The sequence below is a fragment of the Phasianus colchicus genome, chromosome 16 (assembly GCF_987193195.1).
Source record: "Phasianus colchicus chromosome 16, bPhaCol1.hap1.1, whole genome shotgun sequence".
NCBI classification, from domain to species: domain Eukaryota; kingdom Metazoa; phylum Chordata; class Aves; order Galliformes; family Phasianidae; genus Phasianus; species Phasianus colchicus.
Window position 1 is genome coordinate 13628083 of NC_143451.1, and position 25474 is coordinate 13653556.

Genomic DNA, 25474 nt, shown 5'->3' on the forward strand with positions numbered 1-25474 from the left:
GCTGCAAAGCCATGAGCCCTGCAGTGTGCCTGAGTGCTGCAGTTGGGTGGAATATTGTGACAAGAGGTGCTGAGGGACATTGCTGGGGCTCAAGGCTCCACCTGCAGTCCAGGGATGAGAGGTTTATGGTCAGTCCTTGGTTCTGGTGTAGCTGCTGAGTGGGAGATGTTTGCTGTGAGTCAAGGGTTACAGCAGAGCCTGTACTGAGCCCTCACAAAGAGCAGCAGAGCTGCCAGTTTTCTTCCTTGCCCCTCTTTTCCATGCAGTTTGTATGGAGGTCATGAGGCCATATGTTCTCTGCTCTTGTAAGAGGCAGCTTGTGGACCTGCAGAGTACCTCCATGCAGCTCCACTATTCCTTGAGTTGTTTTTATTTTAAAGCATCTCCTACCCTCTGGCTAGGCACTGTGTCAAAGCTGATTCTAAATATTTACTAGAACCAGACCCCTTGCTCCAGAGGGGGGAAAAAAAAGCTGCTTTACCAAGAAAGAAAAGCTGCTTTACCAAGTTAGTTGGGAGGAGAAGATGGAAAAGAAAACAACTGAGTATATGTGATGAGAGGACCAGAGTGAATTGCTGAACTATGAGAATATCTTCCGGGATTTATTTGGCAAGATGAGGGGAGATGCTCCCAAGGGATGTTTCTCTGGACTTAGAGATCCAGCCCAGAATCTGGTGGTGGTGGAAATGAATGGTACTGAAAGAAAATGATTCTGGGCAGAGGGGGAGGGCTGCTTGTTTCCTCAGTGGATGTGTTTTTTTCCTTAATTCAATACCAGTGTAGTGAAGTCATGATGTTACATCTGAAAAAAGAAGAGGTCACCTTTGCTGAGGCAGAGAGGGAAGGTAGAGGTAGCTAATGTCTAGTTACAGATAGGCAGGAGGCAAGGCTAGAGGGCTTCGTGGGACCACTGCGTCAAGAGTGTGTGTGGGCATACCTGGAGAATCCTGGGCTTGACAGGCAATGCTCTTTCTCCTCCTGGTGTTACCATATGTGGCTTTAGAGGAGAATCAGCAATCAAACCAATACTTTTAGGCCTGCTGATTTAAAAGGTCGGGTTCCCTGTCCACCAGTGGCTGAATGAACCATAAAGCAGCAGCAAGGATGAGTTGTTCCTGCTGCTGAGCATGTCCTTTCACATCCCTATGTAACCCTGTTCCTCTGCTGTAACCTGGGGAAGTCCAGAGCATTGGTAAGCAGAGAAGTCAGCGAGCAGCACAAAGACCTTTCCCTCCTGTGTTTTAACCCCTTCCCTCTTAACAAATTGCTATAGAAGCACCATTAAACTTGTCCCATGAGGATGCTGGCACACTGCATATAATGCCCTTTCTTGCCTTGGTTCTTGTGAATCCTGCTGTACTGACAGTGTCTTCATCTTCCAGAGACATGGCAACAGGCCGTTCAGCTTGTGGGTCTTGGTAAAGTTTGGTGCTTGAATTTTCCTGCCTGGCTGCTGGAGTCAGGCTCTCCTCACACAGCCCAGCAGGTGAGAGCCAGGGAGCTCCTGCTCCATGCCTCCAGCCCAGCAGTTCTCCCAGGAGGAAGGAAACACAGTATTATCTGCAACTGCCCTTTGGATCCTGTGGGGTTGTGATATGAGCTGCCTCTTAAAGCACTTTGCATCAGAGCAGCTTTTGATTAAGAATGATGTGCCATAAGGCCTTTGGATGTTCACAATTGAAAATGCTCTTTCATTCATCAGCAAGATTGAGAAGAAAGGCTTGTGCTGATGTCTCAAATTCAGGCTGACACGATTTCCCTGACTTTAGAAAAACCAGCCTGCCGGAGCGCTCCGAGTGGAGAGCTCAGATCTTTGCATCTTGGCAATAGGTTGTTACTCCTGGAAATTAAAGCTTGATGCCTTTGTGAGCAGTAGAGTGTATTGGAAATCTGGCTGAGAAACTTTGTGATGAGTGTTGAGAAACTACCCGAAAAGGTTTGTGCTGGCAAGGTGAATGTCCCCTTGGTTGGGATGCTTGTTGGGTTTGGGAAAGGGAAAGTACTGAGCATATTTGTATGCATTCTCTCAGTGTTATCTAAGATGGTGGTGATCTTGTTATGGCAGATTCATAATGGAAAAAAAAAAAGTATTGAATTTGCTTTTTTTTTTCCTCTGGAGTCCACATTTCAATTTCCAGTTAGATATACTTGGCTGGGAACTGATGCTTTACTGTCTTTGCAGGATAAATAGGGACTCCTTAAAACTAAATCCCAGATGATGTGGGGTGGATGCATAGAGGCTGACAAATAAAGCATCTCTACTTGTTCCACTGTGAAGGGACGTCATGTGCAGCTAATGTTCAGATGCTAGAGAAGAGCTGTATATATGATGCGGATTACCTGCTTGTGACTCTGTGGGAAGCCATTTTCCCCAGGCAATGCTGTTCTTCAGTCATGTTCTTGATTTTTTGTTTTCACTTACCCTGATTATTTAGTGGCTGCAAATGAAGTAAAAATAAGGCAGTTCCAATATTCTAGAGCAATGGCTGTATTTAAGCAGTTTATATTTGATGAGTAAGTTGATGACATTGCATTATGTGAATTTCATGTGCAAACTTGTCACCAAAGTGTAAACATAGTGACAGCAGGACCAGCAATTCTCAGCCTAATCAAGTAAGCCAAGTAACACATTCTTTGAGCTATAGAGTAATAGAGACTGATTTGCATATTAAAATGAGCGAAGCTACACAGATCCAACAATTAAGTTGATATTCTAATTGCGTAAAAGTCAGGAGATTCAAAGTTATGCTTTCTGCATCAGTTCATTTGTCACCCACATGTGTATGTAGTATTTTCAATGACTTCATTTGGTATGAAACTAATATGCCTTAAGATACGTGAAACGTTGGCTGTTGAAGAGAGGAGAGCTTTGGATTTGCTGTGTTGGAAACAGACTCAGAGCCTGAGGCCTGGCCTGCTTAAAAATAGCACAAACAAACTCCAGGTAATTTCTAATATTCTAGTAGATGCGATGGGAGGGAGAGTGCTATATTCAAATGCAATAGGAAAAAAACCCCATTGATCTCAGCAGACCTTGGAATTATATCCTTAACTTCTTGTTTTCTTTTTAAGGAATAAGCTTTATTTAATTGCAGATCCGCACAAGTGCGCTGGTACTGCTAAGAATTACATCAATATATGGATTCTGTCCTTGGTGTTTATGCTGGTTTCTCAGTACTGATCTTGCATTCAGATAAGCACGCACATATACAGCTACCCTTATCTACACGTGCTGATGTGCTGATAGATGAATGCTTGTTCCCTAAGCTCACAAAAAGCTATTCACATGCCAAGTCGAATGACTTTTTTTTTTTCCATAATCCTCTTTGAATTAGACGACAAAAAGAAAGTGTTTGAAAAGGTTAACTAATGGATGTGCTTTTCTTCCTGATGAGGAGGAGAAAAATGAAGTGCTGGAAAATGGTCAAGCAGAGTTTTGATCCAGCTCCTCTAATCAGATACATTCTAGGCAGTGGGCGACCGGGGGAAACATTAATCCACAGTGGGTTTATGTGCAATGGAGAACATTCATTTGGAAAGCAATCAGCGTATAAAAGCAGACACTTACAATTAGTTTTCCATCTTAATTGCGGTGCTGACATTGGTATATGGTGCTACGTAACAGTGTAAATAGGAAGGAAGGCACGCTCCTCTCTTGGGGTCTTTGCATACCCACCTGGATTACTGATGCCAGGCAGTGTTGCAGTGGTTGCTAATAGAGGTGTCTGGAGGATGAGCTAGAGGAGAAATGGGTCCAAAGCATCACCCCTTCCTGGGGACTCTTTTACAGGGTCGCGCGCTTTAACTCAAGTTTGTCTGTTGTTAACAGACAACAGAAAGCTGTGCCTGTTCTATGCTGCAACATTCACAGGATCTAAAATAGAAAGGCTTCAGTTCCTTTTCATAATTTGCCTGTGTGGTCCTCTTGGGATTCCACAGTACAGAGACCTGAGCACTGCTGTAATGAGCTCTTGGGGTGGCATAGCTTGGTAGGTAGATGGCATTCTGCGTGGCTTTGGTGTGGCTGTGTGCTGAGGAAGCAGAAGCATGGGTTTAAATCATAGCAAGACTTAAGTCTCAGGGGAAGGACATGCCTGTCCACCAGGGATTTCTTAGCAGCTGTCAGCAATCCATTATTTAGACTAAACTAAAGCTACCCACTATGGTTTATGTAGACCTAGCAGCTGATGCAGTCTTTGCTTGTTATTTCAGTGTTTCTACATCATCTCTGTTGCAGTGCCAGGTGATCTGACTTGAGCCGTGCTCAGAGAGCAGTAAATCAATCCAACTTAAGGAACAGCATATTCATTCTTATGCATGAGACTTTAGCCTGATGGATGAAAGTGAGGTGGATGGGAAGCTGGTTGGAACCCTGCTCTGGCTTGCCTTTTCCCTCACTGCCTGGCTAAGTAGGTCTCTGTCTTCGTTGAATAGAAGAGTCTTGATGTATCCTGATGGAGTATCATAGCATAGTGGATTATTGGGTAGGTACGTCGCTCTGTGAAGTTACCGTCTGCGATGATCAGATACCGTTATAGATGTGCAACAGAAGTATTTAAGTTAAATAGAACAGAGACTTCTGCAAGGAAGGGCCAGAGGCAGCAGCAGCAGCATCCTCCTTCACTAGAGACCGCAGATGTGTCATCAAAACTCACCGCTAGTGGCATCAAAGGCAGCGTGCAGATCTGAGAGATTCAGCAAGAGTTTTCTGAATAGGCTGATAACGATGGCTGTGTGATTCCCCTTTCAGACTGCCATATTGCCACGGCCTCTCTGAAATGAGGCAGAACTTAGGGCAACTTTCTGTCTTGTTAGGCAGAAGTGGGAAGAAGAAACGTTAAGTTAGAACTAGTGAGGTTCCATCTGCCTACCAGGCACTGAAGGTGCTGAAGATGTTTTCATAAGCAGCCATAATTTGAATTAAATCCTGGCCAGGTTGTTTCCATAATAATGTGCCTGTGCTGTCCTCAGTATATGGAAGTGTGCCAGTGCATTTGTAAGCTCCCTGCGGAATGTATTTGGACTCCCATGGTGTCACAAGGGGTAGTGGAAATTACTCTTCAAAGCACTTTTCTGCTGTAGGATCCTTCATATTTTACAACTTGGGGAGGGGGGTGGAAACAAAGCAAAAAAGAAAGCAGCAGAGAAGGGGAGCATTACCCTGTGCTGCTTGGGTTGTGGGGAAGTTTTAGGTGAGAAGAATTCTAAGCACGGTGTTCCTATGGAAGGGAAGTTTTCTTCAAGGTGATGTCCTAGGCCAAATGGGGAGGATGCTTTTACAGGGCCTGGGAACGGGTTCAAAACGGATGGCATCCTAGTGACATCTCAGGTAGCTCACAGTCCCAGGCTGCTCACCCTGTGGGCAGAAATAAATAAGGATAAAAATTAGCACTGCTCATATCCCACTTATTGCAGTGTGTTAAACACTGCTGTTCTCTTCTGACAAAGGCGATGTGAGCCAGGCAGCTCCATCAAATCAGGGCAAATGAGCAATTAGCCAGAGGTACAGAAATAGTGTTTAGAAAGGTATAAAGTTGCTCTGAGAGCTATAAAACGTCTCTCCTTGTTTTGTGCATGGTTTAGAGTGGGAATGTTTGACACTTAACAAAAGCTGACTAATTCTTTGTTGTTTCCCTCTAACGATCAGAATTCAGGGGAGGGCTGGCTGTGACAGGCTGGAGGAGCATTGCAGTGAAAGCAAAGCTCTTTTTAATTAGAAAGTCCCTTGGATGATTTACTTTCTTAGCGATTGGAGCGCTGGCTGGTTTAAATGTGTCAAGCAATGCTGACCAGTACAATGCAGACTTGTCAGTGCAGCTTCTGTTTTGCTCTTCAGAAATCAAGAGGTGAAGTCTGTTCCAACGAGGAGAGTCTGTGATGAGAGGAATTATAGCTGCAGCCAGCCGTGTTAGCAGCTCCACCATCTGCTGTGAAGTCTCTGGCTTGAATTCCAGCACTTGTGGTAGCAGGCATAATGATGATAATATTTTCCACTTCTGTAGCACCCTCTGTCCGAAGGTCTCTGAGTATGCTAGAGATGCTAATTAAGACTCGCGGCACCCATGGGAGGTGGGCATGAGCCTCCACGCTGGCTTTTCTTGCTTGCAGAGTCTAAAGATACTGTCGGTAATCTTTGCGCAGCAATTCCTTCTGCTAGGAAGCCCTGAAAGAGCAAAACCTCACACTTTTGTTAGCACGGGTGAGTTTAAGTCAGGGCTGTGTTCAGAGAGGCAGCCTGACTGCTGGTAGCTGCTGGAGCAGGAGGTTGGAAGCAATTCCCCGTGCTCCACAGTGGGCTCAGGATGGTAGCAGCAGCAGCTGTGTCTGCATCAGCTGTTGCAGAGTTCTTAGCTTCTTTGTGCAAGTTTTGCTTAGGTCTTACAGCTCCAGTCCGGCCCTTCATCCATAGCCTTCTGAGGAAGCTGTGCTGCTGCTTATGGTGACTGCAAACTGTCTGTGCAGTGCTCTACAGATAGAGAAATAGTCAGGAGTTCTGTCTAGAGGGCTTTTCTCTTGCAGCTTTATTTTACTTACTGTAACCCAGTCTTGTAAAAGGCTAACAAGAAAGTATTCCCATAAGCTGCAAGCAGAGAGGAGAGGAAATGAATGATTAACATTGCGTGGATCATCAGGAAGGAGCAGTTCCATGACATTTGGACAGAAGCCTCTAGTGCATGATCCCAGCTTTTGCACTCATGGATTCACGAGTTTGTCCCTGCAAAGGTCCAGTTAATGTACTCTGCAGTGGAATGGGGACAGTGATGCTCTCCCATGGAGTGCACAGTGTAAATAAGACCAACTGGTTAAGATCAAAGTGCCGCCCACAATCCACCATTTCTAAGAGAAAAGACACTGTTGTCAAGCATCATATGGTGCAAGGGTATTTTTGTCTATTAAAGACAGTTGTCCTTGGAGATTTATGCATAACATTAAAATGAGGAAGGTAGGGGAGCAAACCCTTTCTGTGCCTAATTATTGTTTGGTGCTGCGTGCACTTTTCTCTATTATTTACTTAATCTTAAATGCCAGATGCTAAAGGGCACCAGCATCAATTAACTGCCTAATTAGACTTGCAAAGAAATCATGCAGCCTGGTTATAGGCAAATTAAGCAAAACCACTACCAACACAGAAAACAAACACAGAAGCTCAGGGCTGTCGTTGCAATCATTTTTTACAGCTCTCCATGTACACCACTTGTTCCTTGCCCAAAACTCTTTGGAGCACACAATCTTGGCATGGCTGGTTGCAGCATCACTTGTTGCCATACTCAGTGGATTCAGTGATGTCTATTTTAGTTTGTCTCTAAATCCTTTCAACTGAGTTTGGATCAGGTGCTCTTTGCAAGAATTTGTGTGGGACCTCATCCTGACTGACAGAGAGGAGCTTGCCTTCTGCTCAGTGCCCACACTGCTCACCTGCAATCATTAGTTGGGAAAGACTGCTGAGATCAAGTCCAGCTGTCAGCCTAGCCTGTTGAAGACTGCACACTGTCCTCTGCTTCTGCTGAGATGGCTCTTGTGGTAAGCACATCTTTCTGTTCTGCAATGCTTAGCAGCCAGAAGAGCCCTGCTTCCTTTTCTACCTAATAACAGGGAGCAATATGCTTCTATTCCATCAGTTCCCACTCCTATCCGTGAGAGTTTTCACAGGAGTGAAATGCGTTTATTTTTGTTTCATCCAGGCCTCTAACTCAGTCTGAATCTTTATCTTGCAAATTACTTTAACAAAGAAATAATCAATACCTTGAGTTCATACATACGAAGTTCTTCCTTGCAGGTTCCACCGCCTCTCTGATGCTATCACTGCTGCTCTGACTTGGTGTCGTTATGCCAATGTGATGACACTAAAGTGCCTTTGCAGCCTCCCATGTTTTACAACTTCTGCTTTGTTTTTAGTGCCTGAATGCATTAAGATGTCCCAAAACTTTCTGGAAGCAAGGTGTGCTCAGCTCCTCAGGGCTTCGCTCTCACTCTGTGCCCATGCTGCCTCAACACTGCTCGCTCTCTTTCTGAAAACAAGCCTTCGCCCTTGGATAGTACTTTATTTCTTCAAAGCTCTGTATAAACATTAGCTAATTAAGTATATATAACATGCCCTAAAGTATGCTGGAGGAAAACTGCAGCATGGCATTGAAGTTTCCAGTCACTTGATCCAGTGTAAAATCTGATTGAATCGCTAATTATTTCTTAAAATTCTGAGCCTAATGACATGTCTTGAGACAGGAAGATGAGCTGCAGCCAAGGGCATAAGAAGCTGCAGCCAAAGGGAAGTGGTCAGGTAAACTGTGTGTTATTTCGAGAGTTGGTTTGACTTTATGTACTGAGATAATAAAACAACAACAAAAAACAAGAGTTGCAGCTTTTTTGGATCTTTCCTGTTTTGATATATATAATCAGCTCTATGTTTCCTGTTGAAATGTTCATTAAAATTGCAGCCCCTGTGATTATGCAGCTGCCTAATTCAAATCAATAGGGCTCCTGAAACAATTTCAGATATTTTTAAATACTGCTGCAGAACTTCCTTGTTTATGATGTTATGATTAAGTGACTTTTTCCTGAGCAGTCTAAAGAACTTAGAGAGAAGCTGAAGAGATTTTTATTAATTATTATTTGCTTACCCTGAGCGGCTGTGAATGATGCAGACCCTGATTTATTGCTTTATCTTGGTACAGCCCACGTATTCCAGTTGACAACCCAATCAGAAGTCCAGTGACACAGGTAATTCCTGGTGAACCATAATTGCCTTTTGTTTTGCAAACAAATTACACAGAGCATCAGATGAGTAGTTCTTGGAGCACAGCAGCCACTCTGCTAACAGCTTGCAAACTTCTTCATGCAACGGTAGTGGCTCATAGGCATCATCAACCCTTGGGTGTTTCAGCTGGCTTGTGGCTGTCTGGGAGGAAGATTGCAGTGTCCAAAGGAACAAGATATTTCAGTGGCTCTTGTGCTGACAGAGGTCCTTTTAGTCGTACTGGAAAAATGCTTTCCAAGTGTTTTCGGCTGTTCTGTTTTGGGATGTTTTAGAGTGATGTGAGGGTTCTTGAGTGCTCGTTTTAATGAGTTTAGGTTATTAACTCACTGTTTTTTGTAGTAACCGTAGTCTGTTTCACTGTTTTAGAAGGCTTGGCGCAGTTCTGCTGTTTTAGTTGCAAACATCACAGGAAAATATCTACAACAAAACATTGTGGGAGAGAGATTGGGTGAATGAACAGATGTTTGCTTTTTTTAAACCACAGAAGTTGGAGACGGTAAACATGTTTCTATAAAAACCCAATGTGGTGAATGCATTTAGTTGTCTGTAGTTATGTACTTCACCTTTCTGTGAAGGTGTTTCTTTGCTTTCTTCTGTTTTTTATTGGCTCCCTTGCATCCTACCCAGAGCAGGTAAGGAGATCTGTGCAGATCAGTGCTGGCTTTCTGGGCTGCCCGCACTGCTCTGAGCACTTCTGTTGAGCAGTTCTGCTCTGTTAGGTGCTGGGATGGCCAGCTCTGAGCAGGTAGTTGGGTTAGCAGTGCTGTGTGGTGGTGCTGAGCTGCCCTGCCATCATTGTGGAAATCCACCTGTGCTGTGTGACCACTGTACCTAGCAACATCCCTGTCTTAAAAGGGGGCACGAGATGGTGTGCAGGTTCGAACCAGGAAATGCAGACTGTCATTGCTAATTGTATTATTACTGGCTTTGAAGTAGAGTAGGATTTTAGCTGTACCCTTGTTCTTCCAAATGTATTTGGAATAACACACAGAAGTGTGTTAATTGGGGTATCTTCCTAGGCATCCTTTCAGTATTCAGGACTTGTGTGCCTGATGAAAAGGAAAGCTTAAATGCTTTGGACATGGATAGGGGAAGTGGGCAGAGGAGGACAGAGCAAACCAAAGCTGTTTCCTATTTTAACAGAAAATAGATTGAATGTGACTTGGCTGCTGTACCTTAATGGGTAATCCTTACTCAGAGCTTCAGAGGAAAAGAGAAAATCTATAAGACTATGGATGATGCACAAGGATTCTTGCAGACTTTTCTCAAATGTAGAGTGTGCTACTGAATAGCACAGCCTCTAATGGTAACATTTTCTTCAAGCACAGCACTAATTCATTGATTTAGCCTGGTTGGGTAAATCTATTTTTTTTGTTGCTTGCACATCCTATGTACAGAACTTCTAATCATGACCTTTTTTCCTTGCTCGTCCCTTGACCTGTGTGTTTTTCCTACACACATTGCTGCAGTGCCCTTCCTGCCAGCAGCATGGTCTGCTTTGACACTGTGTCACCATCCCCACTGGGAAGAGTTTATGGCACAGGGGAGTGGAACCTTCTCTAAGCCTGAAGCTGCTCTGAACCGTTCTCTTGGAAGACTGCAGTGGAAGGGAGCAGATCTGTGTGCTTACTCCCTGGATGTGGTGTGTGGAACTCTGGGTACTGAGGATCAAGGCTACTTATTTAGTATGCTCTGTTCCTGTACCAAAATATTCTCTTTGACGGCTAACCAGCATGGATCGTGGTTTCTTGACAGATCTTATTTCCAAGAGGCTGGGTGCTGCACCATGGCTTCTGTTCGATTCAGAGCTCTCAGGAGTTAGAGATGAAAGAGTTTGAGCAGTGCTGAGAAGACAGGAGGATCTCCTGGGCAGACAGGCCAGGAAAATGGGATCAGGAGTCGTACAGAGGGGATGCAGATTGCAGCTGAAAAAGAGGAATTGTGGCTATCCTTTGAGCCTGCTCCAGCAGTCGCTGTTTCTGCAATAAGCATGTCAGACTCTCAAGGGATTCCCAGAGTGCTCTGTAAACTTCACAGCTATACAAAATGTATACAAGGATTGTTTCATCCATCGCTAAAATGCACCCACAGCTAGCGTGAAATAGAGAAGAACTGTTTAGTGCCACGTAGGAGCTTTCTTTGTGGTAGAAAGTGAGAAGTGTGTCTTTAACCTGACAGTGCAGGAAGGTGAGAAGTGGGCAGAACAGAATGCAGGACCCAGAGCACCCTTTGTACAGGATGGGAGGGCTGATACCACAGTGCCAGCTCTTGACCCTGTTCCTGAGTCAAAATGCACTGCCAGGCAAAGGCTTGCCTCTAATGTATTGGCCCAGGCCTATGTTTCTTATCTCCTCCAACAAATGGTTTATCCACTGCAGAGCCTGCTCCCTGCTGTGACCTGTGCTTCCTTACTGATTCAGAGAGTCAGTGCCAGCTATTGGATCAGAGGGTTGGGACCGAGCTAGGGGTCAGGATTGGTCTGCATACATCAAAGCAAGTGTAACCGCTTCATTTTGAAGAGGTGTGGAGCTGTGTAAGTTCGTATCTATGACTTCTGTGGCTCCTGATGTCAGGGCTGTGAAGCAAACAGGGAGGAAAAAGCAGTTTCCCCATTGGGGAGAATTGCATTGAGGAATTGGTAGAGTTTAGGAGACTGTGGGGACAGACATTCTGATGCTGTTATTCTCAGTGGTGGAAAAAATAGTTCTTCCAAGGGCAGGCAATTGTTGGGAGCAGTCTGAAAAGCCAGCTGGCCTCCCAGGTAACACCTTTACCTGTGCTTTGTATTCTGCTGAAAAAAATTTCCTTCTGCTGCTTTTCCAGCTCGTACTTACCTTCCGTTCTCCCTGTTCCTCCAGCAACTTTTGAGCTAACTTTGTACTTCTTTAAACTTTTTTTCCTTTTTGTGGTTTGATTTGTGTGATGGAGGTCGGAATGCATAGGGAAAGACAGTTTCTCCTTGAAGACGTGGACTTGGATGCCTCTGCTGCATTTTAAGCTGAAGAATTCTGCTTCTATTTGGGATTTCTCAATGTTTCAGTACCTTTCATTAGTGAAGGGCCATTAGACTGACAGCCCCAGTTCCTCAGTCTCCTGTATTTACTCACCTGCATCGGTTATGCTGAGCATAATTTCAATCAGAATCCACTGGGTCACCTGTGCTTCATCTGTCTGTTTTTCTCATTTCATCCCTAAGGTTTTGTTTCCTTAGAACTTTGCTGTAGAGCTTAGCTTTTTAAAACCGTCACATCTGAGGCTGAGCTATGAATTGCACTGCTAACAGGACAGGTCTGCGCTGTGATTCAGCAGATTCTGCCTTCTCAGCCCGGGCTGTCACCACATCAGCACTGTCAAATTAAGGAACATCCTCGACTCTCTTTTTCCTTAGCTTCTCTATCTGTAAAACGGAGACAGCGCTAATCTCTCATTTGTGTAACTGTGAAATGTTTGTCCAGCGCTTCAAAGATGCCAAATACAATGAAACTGCCAAGCATTTCGCTTACAGGATTTACGATTTACACCGAAATGCTCATTTCTGTGTTAAAACAAGATCACCTGAAAGATATTGCGGTTGGAACCAAACCAAGGAGGGGGAGGAGGAAACCATCTGTTACACAACAGCAGAAATGTTTCAGGGCATTCGCCTGGGAAGCTTTGGGTGACGAGTTTGGAATATGAAGGCTTATTTATATGGATGGAGCTAATTTCCTCTAACTTATTCATTTTTCACTTAGGGAATTACCTAATCTTACAAGAGAGTCTAGGAGGAAAGATTCATTTATTCTTTGTCTCGTTCAGCCCCAGGCATGCCTGAAGATGTTCTGCCTCTTCCAGTTCTGCTTTTTTAACCGATTCTATTAATGGGGCTTAAAGATTTTCTTCTTCTGGATAAAAAGGGTTAATCTTTCTCTTTCTTTCTCACCCTTCTCCTCCTCTTTTTCTGGAGAGTTCTTTTTTTGGCGTCTCTGGCTGTTTCTATCATCTTCTCCCCCTAATCTGCCACTATCTGAAGAATTCATTACATTTCAAATCAGAGGCCTTGCTGCATACATTAGCAGGTTTTAATAGACTTGCCACGACTCAAAAAGGAGGAGAAAAAGAGAGAAGATTTAAAACTCTTGTCTTGCCGAAAGCAGACAGATTGACTCAAAAATGACTCAGTCAATAAAAGATGAGTTTTGAAAAGGCTTCCCTCCGCTCAAAGGGAGCTCGTATTCCAGCGAATTAGGTTTTTCTAAGCCCACTGTCAGAAATTAATAATACATACAGCATGTAAAATGGATTTAGCCCTCTACAGCCTTATACAAACATATCTTTGACTTGCTAAATGTGACACGACTACCAGGATTTTCCAGCCTTTATCCCAGGAGTTTGTCATCTCTCCAGAATTGGTGACTTCAGTAGAATTTATAAGCAACTCAGGGAAAAAAAAAAAAAACCTTCTAAATGAGGTTTTCATTAAGAATGTTTCTACTTCCCTCGCCCCTTTTCTCCACCCCAAACCCTTCCATCAGAGCATTTTATTATTCTTACATTCAGTCAAAATTGTGCCAAAAGCTCTAATTTAAACTCTCAGGCTATGGAGTCCCTCTTCAGTGCTCTTGCTTTGAAGGAAGAGATGCTGAGCCTTCTGCATTGTGGCAGAAAGCTGTCATTTTTCGTTTGTTTTTTTTTCCCTGCTGCTGCAAGAGAGCTATAGGCTATTAAAATACCTCTTTCTGAGAAAAAGTAAAGGCTTCTGTCTCATTGGATCTGTCCACAAAGTGTTTTGTTGCGAGTTGAAGTCTTCCCAGGTGGCCTTGCCCACCTTGCTGCTGATCCGAAGAGCCAGGTGTGCAATCAGTCCCCACTCCTGTTTGTTCTTCTGCTCAAATCCCTCAGTTCAATAAGAACCAAAGGCTGCTTAGTGGTTTGGTTGGCTGCTGTATTCAGTCTGTCCTCTCCTCTGCATTTGGACAGGGCTCTAAGAGTGCACAGAACGTGTTGTAGGGCCATACGATCTCATGGGTGGCTGTGGGCTGGCAGCATGTTTCCATCTCTTCCCATTCCTTGGTTTATGTTTGAGTGCTCTGCTCAGTCCCCGAATCTTTACTTTTTCTCTCTAAATATCCTCCTGCTCTTTTATATTATAAAGGACCCTTTGGATTAACTGCAGTGTCATTGCATGTCCTTGCCTCCTCTTGGATGGGTTTTGTCCCCTGGCTGGGATTCTGCTACATATTAGCTTTGTTGCCCTGTGCTTGCAGAAGGCATTGTGTGAATGGATGGCAGCACCGTGGGGTCTGACTCTGGGCTACGCCTTCTAGATGATGTGGGGAAGCTTACTGAAAATGTGAAGAAGAAACAAACATGAAAGGGCTCTGTTTTGAATCATTACGTGCTGTGCAGATGTTTCTCAGACTTAAAATGGGCAGAGCTCATCATTTTTTTGAAAGCGTTTGTAGGCTGCAAGAAGGGACCAAACTTGATGATGTGTATCTAAAAAGTGCAGCAATAATTCTTTCTTTCCCATCAATACAAACAGGAAACTTACCCAGTTGTGCTGGGTAACTGTATCCAGTCTGGTTCTGAAGAGCGGAGACCTGAAAAGGACTGTTGAGGTTCAGAAGATGCTTGCATCAGACTGACAAAAAGCACCTTTTTTGCAGAGGTGAAGATAATGAGCTGGGTCAGTACTAGCAAAAGGATTTCACTTAGTAAGGATTTTTTCCTTTGCTTTTATCTCTGGGGGCAGACTGATAAATTTTTGTGTTTTAGCTTTTGATGCGTAGCTAGAAATGAGCTGTCCTGAAATAGCTCTCAGTGTTTATTAGTTGGTTACTTGAAGTTAGGTTGAGCTTCTGCTCCTTGCCCCACTTCACTCGTGAGCATTAGCCAAACAGTGCTGGTTCTTGGGTCCTGTGATAAGGTATTGCACAGCAATCTCAGGAAGAGAGAACTTGTCTGTTTTGCAGATGTTCAGTCCTCCGCTGTTCAGTGTAGGAACACCCAAATACGCAAGACGAAGACATCAGCTGGATTTTTGCAGTTGCAATTGGTGCTTGAGTCATTTTTCCTCAGGGTCTTTTTTTAATGAGCTCCTTCCCAAGATAAGTCTCCAAAGTTAATGTCCTGTCATTTCACGTCACAATCAGGAGCTTGTAGTTTTCTTCTAGAGGTGTGCTCGTAATGTTGATACGCAGGGATGAGGAAAAAGGAAGGGAGTGAGATCGGCTCTTGCTATAGTTTTGTTTGTTCCCCATTTTGTTCATTTTTGAATGTTTCCTGTTCTCTTGACTTGAAAAAGGAGTTTTCCCAGTGAATATTATGTCACCTTATCCTCCAGCTGCTGTGTTGGGACAAAGCCACCCGATAATCTCCTTGAAAATAATTGCTTTTCAGATCATTTTTGGGAAAGGCGATGAACTGCTTGCTAGAGAGAGATGTTTACTGACACAGAGTTGCCCTTTGTTTGAAAGCTGGTGCAGAAATTACCCCATGCAATTGTTGGAAAGTCAGAGCTGTCATGGTAAGAAGGGAGGAACAGAGCTGTTCGTTTGCGTGTAATTCCAGGGCTTTTGTGTTGTCTTTAGTGTAAACCATACAATTCCCAGCATGGTGGGGAACGTGCACTTGTAATACAGAGGCCAGGAATGTGGGGTCTTGCTCAGCATGGATCAGGGTTAAAGAGATGTCATCTCCTACTGAGGAGGAGGTAGGAGCGAGGGAAAAATGATCTTCAGGAGCTGCACACAGAGGAGCAGGCATGGATATTTAATGAATCTGAGTTGTCAGACCAGCTCAGGGAAGCTGTACGTCCCATCAGTCCCTCTCAGTAGTTGTCAGAAAAAGGGAGGAATCTGCCTCAATTCAGGTCGATTCTTTGCTGGGTTTTCCCTACATCTGCCCTGAGTCATAAGAGCTGGTTGTTTTTCTCATTGCTGTTATGGACAAGCTGTTCAGCTGTCCCTCTTCTGGTCAGATACACTAAACTCAAGCAGACATCTTTCTCTTTGATACCTGAGCAAAACTCTTAAGACTCTGTAGCTGAAGACTTTCTAGCATGCAGTGTATGTTTCTCAGCTGCTGCTTAAAGAGATGTTTTCTTACAGAAGGCAAATAGCACAGATAACTGTGTTGTCTTGTGATTTAGAGTTGGAAAGGTCTATAAATACTCATTTTGCCTTTTGTCTTCCTCCTCCTCTCTCCAGGAAGCTAGAAGGGCTCTCTGAAAAGCTGGTCAGTCTCAATGATGAACTTAACAATTACAGTCCTGGTGCCCATCTTCCAAAATTTCTAATAAAATTGCATGAATATTTAATACCCAATTATTAAATACTTAAAAATTTAAAACTGAACTGGTTTGGAAGTTAGCACGTGATGAATAATTCAGAATTGGGAAGCAAGACTCAGTGCTGAGATGATGTTGCTTTTCCTTTCTTCTTGCTGGGAGATTACTTTGGTGGTCCTGCTAGTCTTGGGACAGTTTGTTGGGGATTGCTTGGAGACTTCAAGTCTTCATCTCTTGCTCGAGAGCATCAGTACAGGCTTAAGGGAAATAACCATCCCTATCTATAATAACATTGAAAGCTTTTGCCATGGAAATGTGAGCTCCAGAGGCTGGAGGAATGTGATTGAAAGCCTGGTTATCCAGGAGATGGCTCTGTTTCCAAACATCTTTCATGCTCCAGGGAAAAAAAGATTGCTTGTCCTTATGTCTGTGTCACATTCCAGCAGCTTTGATATTTGAAAGCCCCTTTTTCCTGTTGCTTCTCTATGCTGAACCAGCGTTTTGTGTGAGATCATCTTTAAAAGATTGTTTTCATAAAGTAGACATCAGAAAATGAAGTAGAACAAGAAAAATATACCAATAAAGGCAGGGCAAAACCTGCTGCCCTTTGAGAGGAGGTCCAGGGTATATCTGGTGTGAGTTTGAAGCAGAGTAAGAGCCTTTGGGGCCTGCTGCAGGAGCACAAAGGCCAGAAAGAAGGGTCTGGGGAAAGTTTGAATAGTTGGCATCAAGAGTGCTTTCAGGCCAAGAGCAATATGTTTGCAATGCTAACATTTCCAAACACTATTAAGGGGATAAACGGGGGGAAAAGAAGGATTGAATAGGAGTGAGTGGAGGCTTTTTTAAAGCTTAGTTTTCTTTGGAACAAAGGACATAAAGCTAACTCCGCGGTCTTTTCCCATTAAAAACACAAATAAGGGGGCATGCTGCAGAGCCTTGCCTTTATCTGTTGCGGTGCAATTGTGTTTGCATCCCTGCTGGCCAGGTAAAATGGTGTGCGTTTTTCCTTGCAGCCCTCCAGCCTGCCTGCGTGCTGCTCACAGCAGAAGTGTTTCCATTAGCCCAGGCCGTGCAAACAGATGAAATGGCAGTCTGACCTTTCAGCAAAGCCTCCTCACCTAGGGGCTGGAGGCACTGGGCTTTGTCTCCAACCTTTGTGAGGTTTTGGAGCTGTGATGGTGTATAATGTCTGTCAAGAGGAAAGGCAACTCATGGGTAGGAAGGGACTTAGTCCAACACAGCTGAGTGTGGTTATTTACAGCCACTCTCCAAACAATCAGGGAATCTACAGGGTTTACAGCTCAATCTGTGCATCTGAAATCAGAACTAGAGAATGCCTGGATTGTGCCTGTCCCATTTTAGGACTGTCTTACACCACACACTGTTGAAAAGCTACTTTAGAAATTGTAAGAATCTCTTTCAATGTTTATTCATTCCATCTTTAGATCCATCTGCCTGTAAAGCTGGGATATTTGTGTTGCGAGTGCAAGCTTAGTAACTCAAGGGATGGGGGAGAACAAGATACAGTCAGTAACCGCCTTGGGCACTGTCACTGAATTGAGAGAGCACTTCCATAGGTTTCAGCATCAGAATTTAGACATGGGAAACTCCAGCATGGCGATGCTGCTGGGGAAGCTTGAAATTGCCTCTTGCTGGTGGTGCAAAGCTCCTGTCTGTAGCCTTGGTGAGCATCAGTGGATGATAAAGTGCAAAGTGCTCTCTCAATGCCATGTGTGATTGAATATTGTCCACACTGCATTTTGGAAGAGTGCAATTCCTGCAAAATGTCTTCTTTGAGAAGGAAGAAACAAACATTTCTGGAACGGTTTTCCCGTGTTTGTTTTAATAACAGATGCTTGATGCTGTTCAGATTTTTAAATAGCATCCAGTGGTTTGGGGTAGTGGTAACAATTGTGCAGTGGAAACAAGATAATGGGCAGCATGCAGGGGAGGTGATCCAGGCAGGGATAAATTTATCTATTAGATAGTCCTGCAGACCACCCTGTGTAATTAAGTGTGTATTATATTTGTTAATTATAGAGTTCCAAGGATTAATTCTTACATTAGGCACTTGAGCAGTTTCAAAGCCGCTCTTTTTCTTGGAAACAGCCAAGTGATGTGATTCTTGTTCCTCTAGCAAGCAACACAAGTTAAGCCCTTGTTCTTGCTGCCAGCCATCCCTGAACTACAGCCTGCAAAAAGTTCCTGTGACTTTTCCAGGTAATCTGTTTTGGAAGCAATGAAGAAAAACAGGCCTGCTCCCTGCTGGCTTGCTCCAGGAGCAGAGGATAGCTGTTCTCCTACAAACTTAAGTGGTGTTATGTATTTGTATTTTTAAGGCGAGGCAATTTTTTGCATCTGAAGTTAATGACTGACTCCAGCTGACATTGCTTTGTTCTGGGAAGTGCTGTTGGGCTTTAATTGCCATATGGAAGGGAAATGTGGCTGGAAGACTTTATCATCATTTGGGGAGGGGTGGGGGGAGATGTCTTCTTGGTTGGTTCACAATTTATGCCCGGTGTGATGATTCTGACTCCCAAGATGTTTGTGCCATATCATCCTAATTGGTGAAATTCACCTTGGGTACTAAATAGCTCTCCTGAGGTTAATTTAGCTGCGTCGGGGGTGAATGTTGCCATCCCCAAATAATTCTGTATTGCAGCGTGCATGCTGTTCGCATTATTTAAGCCAGCAATTTTAAAGCTACCCAGGGTCTCTTTATACTACATTGCACTATCTTCACCAAGTGCAGCATGGACATCTGCAGGGGTGACTGATGAGCTGAGCTGGGTGTCCAGAACCAGCTTGCTTCTTGCCCTCCCAACTCCAAAACATCTCCCCCAAAAAGGGGGAAATAGAAGGGTAGGGGAGCTTGGAGCAGAGCCTGTGCTAGGATTTTCTCTAGCCAGCTTTCTGCTCTATATGGTTCCTCTGCTCGGGCTGAATCCCTTCAGGTAGGTCAACTTCAAGTGTGCTCATCAGTCATGCGACCTTATGTAGTAATTGTTGTAATCTCAGCTTTACGAGGAGAAGAAAAGGAAAAAACATGAAGCAACAAACCTCTTACTCAAGGCTAATGTGTGTTATATGTATGTACAGGTACTATAAAATGAAGTTCCTCCTCTTACGTAGCTTCTTGTCCCTACTTTCTGTGCCCTGCTTCTTTCAGCCTAACCCAATTCCTGATGCCCTCTGCCACTTTGTGTGAATTGTCTGGGAATAAATGTTAACCATGGACTTCTTTCCAAGAAGCGTGCATTGCATAGAGAGATGAGATATGTCTGAAGTGGGATCTTCAGAAATCCATCTTCGCTGAAGGATAAATGGGGAATTTTTCTCCGTGAAGGATTCTTGATCAGTACAAGGATTATGGTGTGTATACCAACACAGACGTGTGTTGGTACCTTTGTAAGCTCTTCCCCACAACTCCAAACTGGAGAAGCTGGTGGCTGGAGGAGGGGGCAGAGAGATGCCTAGAGCCATATGGTACATACACAGTGTAAAAATAAACCCGTGTTCACTGATCAAATAAATACCACTTAAATGTAAAATTGAACAGCCCCTGCAGTCTGTTGAATAGAAAACTAGTTTTTACCTTAAAGAAAAGTTATAATTTGTGGTTGTAATGTCACAAATTGTGAGTTTTACGGAGTGCAGCTTGAGCCTGCTGGACTGCAGCAGCGTGGTGTCTCAGCCCGGCGTGTGAAGCACTCCTATAAAATCCTGCAGTGAGGTTTATTTCTAGAGAGCGATGATCATAAACCTGCTTCTGTCAGAGAATGCTCAGCCCCTCTTCTATTAGCCTTTATTGAATACAGGACAATTTATTTTTTATATTGCGTCCTTCACGGAGCATCACAGAACTCTTTTCAGGTGATGTTTGTCATAAAGTAAAGCTGGAGGACGTTTCAGCTCAGGGCTGGATTGGGGAATGGCTCAATGGGTTTCATGTGCAGAAGGGCAGTGCTTGAGCTGCAGCAAGGTGGGTGGGAAGCACAGACCTGCCATAGAATAATGAAGGAACTGGAGGGGTGCAGTGGGGTTGGTGATGGGTGGGCCATATAGCAGTGCTGGCTACTGTCTGAATGAGGCACTCTGGTTGGGACAGGATGGATAGGAATCAGTGTGGCACAGAGTATTTTATCCCATACATTATGAGTGAGTGGCTGAACCTCAGTTGCCTTTCTAATGGAACGTAAGGTAACCTGTAACAGGGCCCCAAATGGGCTTTTCTGGGACTGAAAAATATTAGCTGGGATCACAAGCGAATTAATGCAGCTGCATGGCTTGGGGTGTCTTGGAGGATTTGCAGAACCAATTTTATGTTTTCCTGACAAAGTCGAGTGGTACATCTAATTCCATGGCACTTGTGGTGTGCTGAGAGCCGCAGTGTTTTACCTCTTTCCTCAGGGAAAAGGTTAAGTGTGGATTTGGTTTTCTTTGGTGTGGAGACTGCTGTTGCTATTGATTGACCCAGCTGAACTGAGAGCAGGAGCCAAAGCTGTGGTATTTCCAGGCAGCTGTGAGCATTGTCAGATGTAAGGAGTGTAAGAGCAGTGGAATAAAAAGCAGTGACATTTCCAATCTGAGAGACCAAAAAAAGCCCAACTCATATTTTATTTATTTATCCAAAATAGTTTGAATTATTCATTAAAGTTGATATAAGCGTGTGAAAATACAAGGTGGTTTTAAGAAGTAGCATCATTAGGAGGAAGCTAATCATTTGGCAATATTAATTTTGTAACAGATTAATGATTTTTTCAGTGGGAATTTTCTTGGCCATCAAACTCTTTATGATAGGCAGCATTTAATAGGGGTGTGTGGCCTGAATACCAAGGAGACCAGGCAGAACAACTTGTAGATATTTTCCTTTTCTCTTTGTTCTCCTCTTTGTGTTTAACACCAGGCAGAGTACAAGGCAGTATCCCTGTCCAAGGCATAACCTAGCAAACCTTAGTGTATTTCCTGAGTCCTCCTTTGCTTCAGATGCCTTTGGGATGGATGCTTTGAGGTATTTGTGGTGCAGCTTTGCCCATCCCTGGTTTCTGCAGAGCACACCTGCACCTCTCACCTGTTCTTTGTGAGCGTAATGATGTCAAACATGGGAACTCCGATGAGTGCTCTAAACACAGCCTTGGAGTTTTCAAACACTGTCTTTTTAAAGATGTAATTGAACCTGATTCTCCAAATGTTGTGAAAGGTCTTAAAGGATCGAGACGTTCAGTTTTCTCTATGTGGGAGATAGAGTGGGTGGAAAGTAACGTTGTCATCAGAAATTGCTGCTAATGCACCTCGACCTGTCCTGGAAGGATCTTCCTCTGCTCAGTCACCTTTACAGCTGTGCATGAGGCATTTCTCTGAAATAAGCTGAATTGCACTCTGTGCAAATTATGACTTTTAAAACAATTTTTCCTGACTGTGCTTAGAACTTTGGCTGGAATTGTTGGTATTAGGTAAGGCTTAAGAATGAGCCCCATCACATCTCTGATTTCAGAAACAGAGCAAACAGCTGTACGTAACTTAACGGCAGGGGAGATGTTAGAGAGTTGGTGTCCTCAGGTCAGTCAGTGCGCTGCTTGTGCAGCTCTGGCTGCTGGCAAACCCTGCATAGAGCCTCAGCACAGAGGCTGTGGGAAGCCTGTGCCTAAAAAGCAGCAGCTGGTGCCATCTCCAACGTCCCCAAAGTGTCTGAGAGGTTTGCCTGGGGCTGGTGGCTGTGATGCAGAGCCTGCAGGAATGCTGTCTCCTGTGGGAGCACAGTGAGAAGCCTTGAAAATTACCCGGGTGTGCCTCAAATGGATTTGTGCAGCTTTGTTTCAGCAGTGGGACCCTGTCCCATGTGTCTCAGGCTGCCTTCCTACCAGTTTGCTGTTCTGAGAGTCCTTGCAGCCCAGCTTTGTGGTGGTGTCAGCAATGTCCAAGAAGGGGAAGCAGGGAGTTATTCTCAGTCCTGAGGGCTGTCCTCTGTTTGGAAGTAGTTGGAAGTAGGCCCTTGCTGATGTATTACCTTAGGAGAAAGAAATGTTGCATGAGGGTGAGCGTCAGCAGTTGCTGTAGCTGAGCTGTTGATGACTCCAGTTTAGCTGGGCATAAAGGAAGAGCCATCTTTTCAGCATCGTGGCTCAGTGGGCCTTTCACCAGGGGCAGCTACAAATCAAAGCATTCCTATCGTCTCCTTGTGCCTGCTTCTTTACTTCTGCCCATTCCCAAGCTGCTTGGCTAAAGAAACACTGCTGGGAATTCTGATGGAGCTACTGGGCAGATGACAGGGCTTCCTCCAGTTCCTGACTGGTGCTGGCACGTTCTGCTACATCTGCATTAGCAATTACAGAGCTAAGCGCCTTGTGCCAGTGGCTGACACGAGGTGTCTCCAGCAGGGAGATAGCATTTCTTCATGCAGATGAATTCCTCCAGCCAGGACAGCTGATGCGGTGAGGCACCAGAACTGCCGCAGGAGCAGGAATGGGAGCCAGGAGGACGTGGGGATGCCAGGGCATGCTGCAGGGAGTGGAGGTGGTGAGCCCTGCAGCTCAATTGGAAAGCTCAGGGCTTCTTGCAGGAAAGACTGATCTTAGAATACATCCTTTTTCACCCTGGGGTGGGTGATAAGGCTGAACCCAGCACGTGGTGAGGGTGCTCCTGATGGCCATTAGAAGTAACCAAACTGGAAACAAAACAGTCGAAGAGGTGCTGACTGTCTGTGAATAATGTAAGCTGTTTGATGAGTTAGGGTACCATCCACCCCCAAAGTTATAAAATCAGGAAAAGCAGCCTGCAGGGTATGGTACAAAAAGGCAGATTTACTTTTCCAAGGCTGGGCTGCATTTATTAGGAAAAAATATCAGTGTTGGACATGAGATATATTAAAAGTAGTGCTATCTCTGATCAGTGGTGAAACATTATTTACCACTGCAGTGTGGCCACTGAATTTTACTTTCATGTATAGGATTTTGTCCTTAACAGTTTCAGTCCTTAACGTCTTCAGAATGCAAAGCTGAATGAAGACTGTGAAAATACTGAGGTCAGAGCCACCAATTAACCTCCTGATTTCAGAGGCTGATTACTCAATTAATCAAGGGACCAGACCCTGCTGAGATGATGGGAAAAAGGTTGTAACAATCCTGGGAAGGGCTGAGTTAATTGCTCACTGATAAATTAGATAGGAATGGGAAGATTGGTCAGGAAAGATGCTTTACATCCCCCAGCAGTTGGTCTTTTCTTGTACAGCAGCGTATTAGTGAGTGGACTGGCCTGTGATGTTTCCCAAGGCTGGTTTGTACCCCTTGATAAAGTAAGGTAGAGTTTTTTGGAGGGATCCCTGAAGTAAAAGAAGTACTTTCCTTGTACATCTTTATGAGCAGCTCTGGAAGGTGGGCCTGAATTAACCAAAGGCAATTGGATGGCCAGCATTATCTCACCCTGTCTGGATGCTCTCACTCAGAAGTAAAGGGACATGGAGTTCTTTAACCATTAAAGAGTTTCTGTCCTTGCCTGGGGATTAAGTTAAATTGGATTAAGGCCAGAGTACTTCTGAGCAGGGCATCCTCAGTGGCATTTAAGGCACTTTAACTTAACACGTTGAATTATCCTTTTGTCCCACCCCAAGAGCCTAAGTAAAGCAGTACAGAAGATCAGAGGAGAGTTGTTACTGCTAGTGCTCCTGCAGCTGCTGGGAGCTGAATCACAGCAGGACTGTGGGCTCACCATTGCCATTCCTGCATTCCTCCTGCGCTGCACTTGGAAGGTCAGTGGAAACACATTTGTGGAAATACTTGAGCAAAAACTTTTCTAGCAAGTTTGGGAAGCAGTAATACTTCAGCATGGACTGTATATGCCCAGCTAAAATCCATGATTCATGCACAAGCAGTGAAATTCCTGCTTTCCAAGTGCTGGAGCACAAACTAGCTGTCCTGTGGCCCAAGTGTGCTGCAGTTATCTCTCTCATTGCAGGACAGACAAAGCTGTAAACCTCAGAATGACAAAGATATCTGAGTAAGAAGTCTGTTTGTTTTCTGTTAGAAAGAGGGTTTTTTCTAGCTCTGGACTGTGGTGTTGATAACACAAGCTGACTTGAGAGGCATCTCTAGCGTATGTTAAGGTAAAGCCAATCTCTGTAATTAATGGGGGGATAAATCGAGGTTTAATTACTCAGAAGGCACCTTGGGTGAAAGATTCATGGTAATTGTTGTGTATCCTCTTGAAGGATTCACAGTGCTGGCAGCTCCCTTTGTAGCAATAAAATGCAGGGTGAGTGGCAGGCAGTCTCCCAGGACCTCTCTGCTGGGGACTAGACCAGGTAAGGCAGCAAATGGAAAGAGACAGTGGTACTCCTCAGGCTCTTTATCACAGGAAAAGCCCCTTCCCGAATCTTAAGGGATTCCTAAGCATCGAGTCAATTTGAGCTCAAAGTGCTTACAGTCAGATCGAGTGTGCGTCTGAAGAGATTTCCCTTATAGCCAGATCCCTCCTCGTGCGACCATACAGAGGCGCATTTGTTGCCATTTTTCCACTTTCTTGCTCCCTGTAACTTAGTGCTCTTCTCTTGGGTTCTGTGTAGAAGATGAGATGCGTGCATGTGGAGAAATGGATGCTGTAGCTCTGAATTTTGTAGATGCTGTTGAAGGGCTGGCCAAGCAAAAGAAAAATCCGTCTTACTAAAACTTGTCTCTTTTCCTCATTCCCCAGTTTACTATCTTTTGGTCTTCTAGGGACAGGAGGAGAGGATTCTAGCTTGCCTGTTTCTTTACTCTGCCTACTTAATTCACTTTTTAAAAAATTAATTAACCTTTTCAATTCACTTAGTTTGGTTAGCACTGTAAATACGGCACAAGGTCTCTATGCCAATGACGTATAACAAAGTGCTCACTTTCTTCCCCTAAATAGAACTGAAGAAGCAAGTGGAAAGTGCAGAACTAAAAAACCAGCGCCTGAAGGAAATTTTTCAGACCAAGATCCAGGAGTTTCGCAAGGTCTGTTACACACTCACTGGGTACCAGATCGACATCACCACTGAGAACCAGTATCGACTCACCTCCATTTACGCCGAGCACCAAGGAGACTGCCTGCTCTTTAAGGTAGGTGCACGCGTCCTGTGGTGCTCCTGCTTCCTTGGGTTCGTGATTTCCAGCATGACATGTTTCTTCTTTTTCGGTGGTTAGACTAGAATATGGTTGCCGTGCTACTATGTGACAGGTTGTTCCTTATGAGGAAAGTAAAGATGCTTTCTTCTTTCAGAAAAAACTTCCGTTGGTTTCGCATCTGGTCTCCCCCTTGTATATCAATGTAAGAGTAAAGAGAAGAGGCTGTATATGCATAATACCTAAGGCATCTGGCCTTGCGCTTCACTTTTTTTTTTATATCATCAGTTATATATTCCTTGGCAATAAAACCTTATGCAACCCTCTAGATTTCATCCTGACTTCACTATATGTCCTTACTGTCTTAGCTAC

General features: G+C 44.3%; 1 protein-coding gene across 14 annotated transcripts in view; it reads left to right on the forward strand.

Annotated features, from left to right (window-relative positions):
• The window catches only part of MAD1L1 (mitotic arrest deficient 1 like 1), a 322269-nt gene that overhangs the window by 212367 nt on the left and 84428 nt on the right, over positions 1-25474 (forward strand). For 13 of the 14 annotated variants that reach the window (XR_016471691.1, XR_016471690.1, XM_090151560.1 and 10 more), the window contains exon 17: positions 24909-25099. Coding sequence is in view for 12 of the 14 variants with exons in the window: in XM_090151560.1 (XP_090007686.1) it covers positions 24909-25099 (191 nt within the window). In the remaining 2 variants the exon portion in view is untranslated. Of the gene's footprint in view, positions 1-23631; positions 23749-24908; positions 25100-25474 lie in introns of those variants that run through there. The other variant, XM_090151570.1, reaches the window with a different exon arrangement.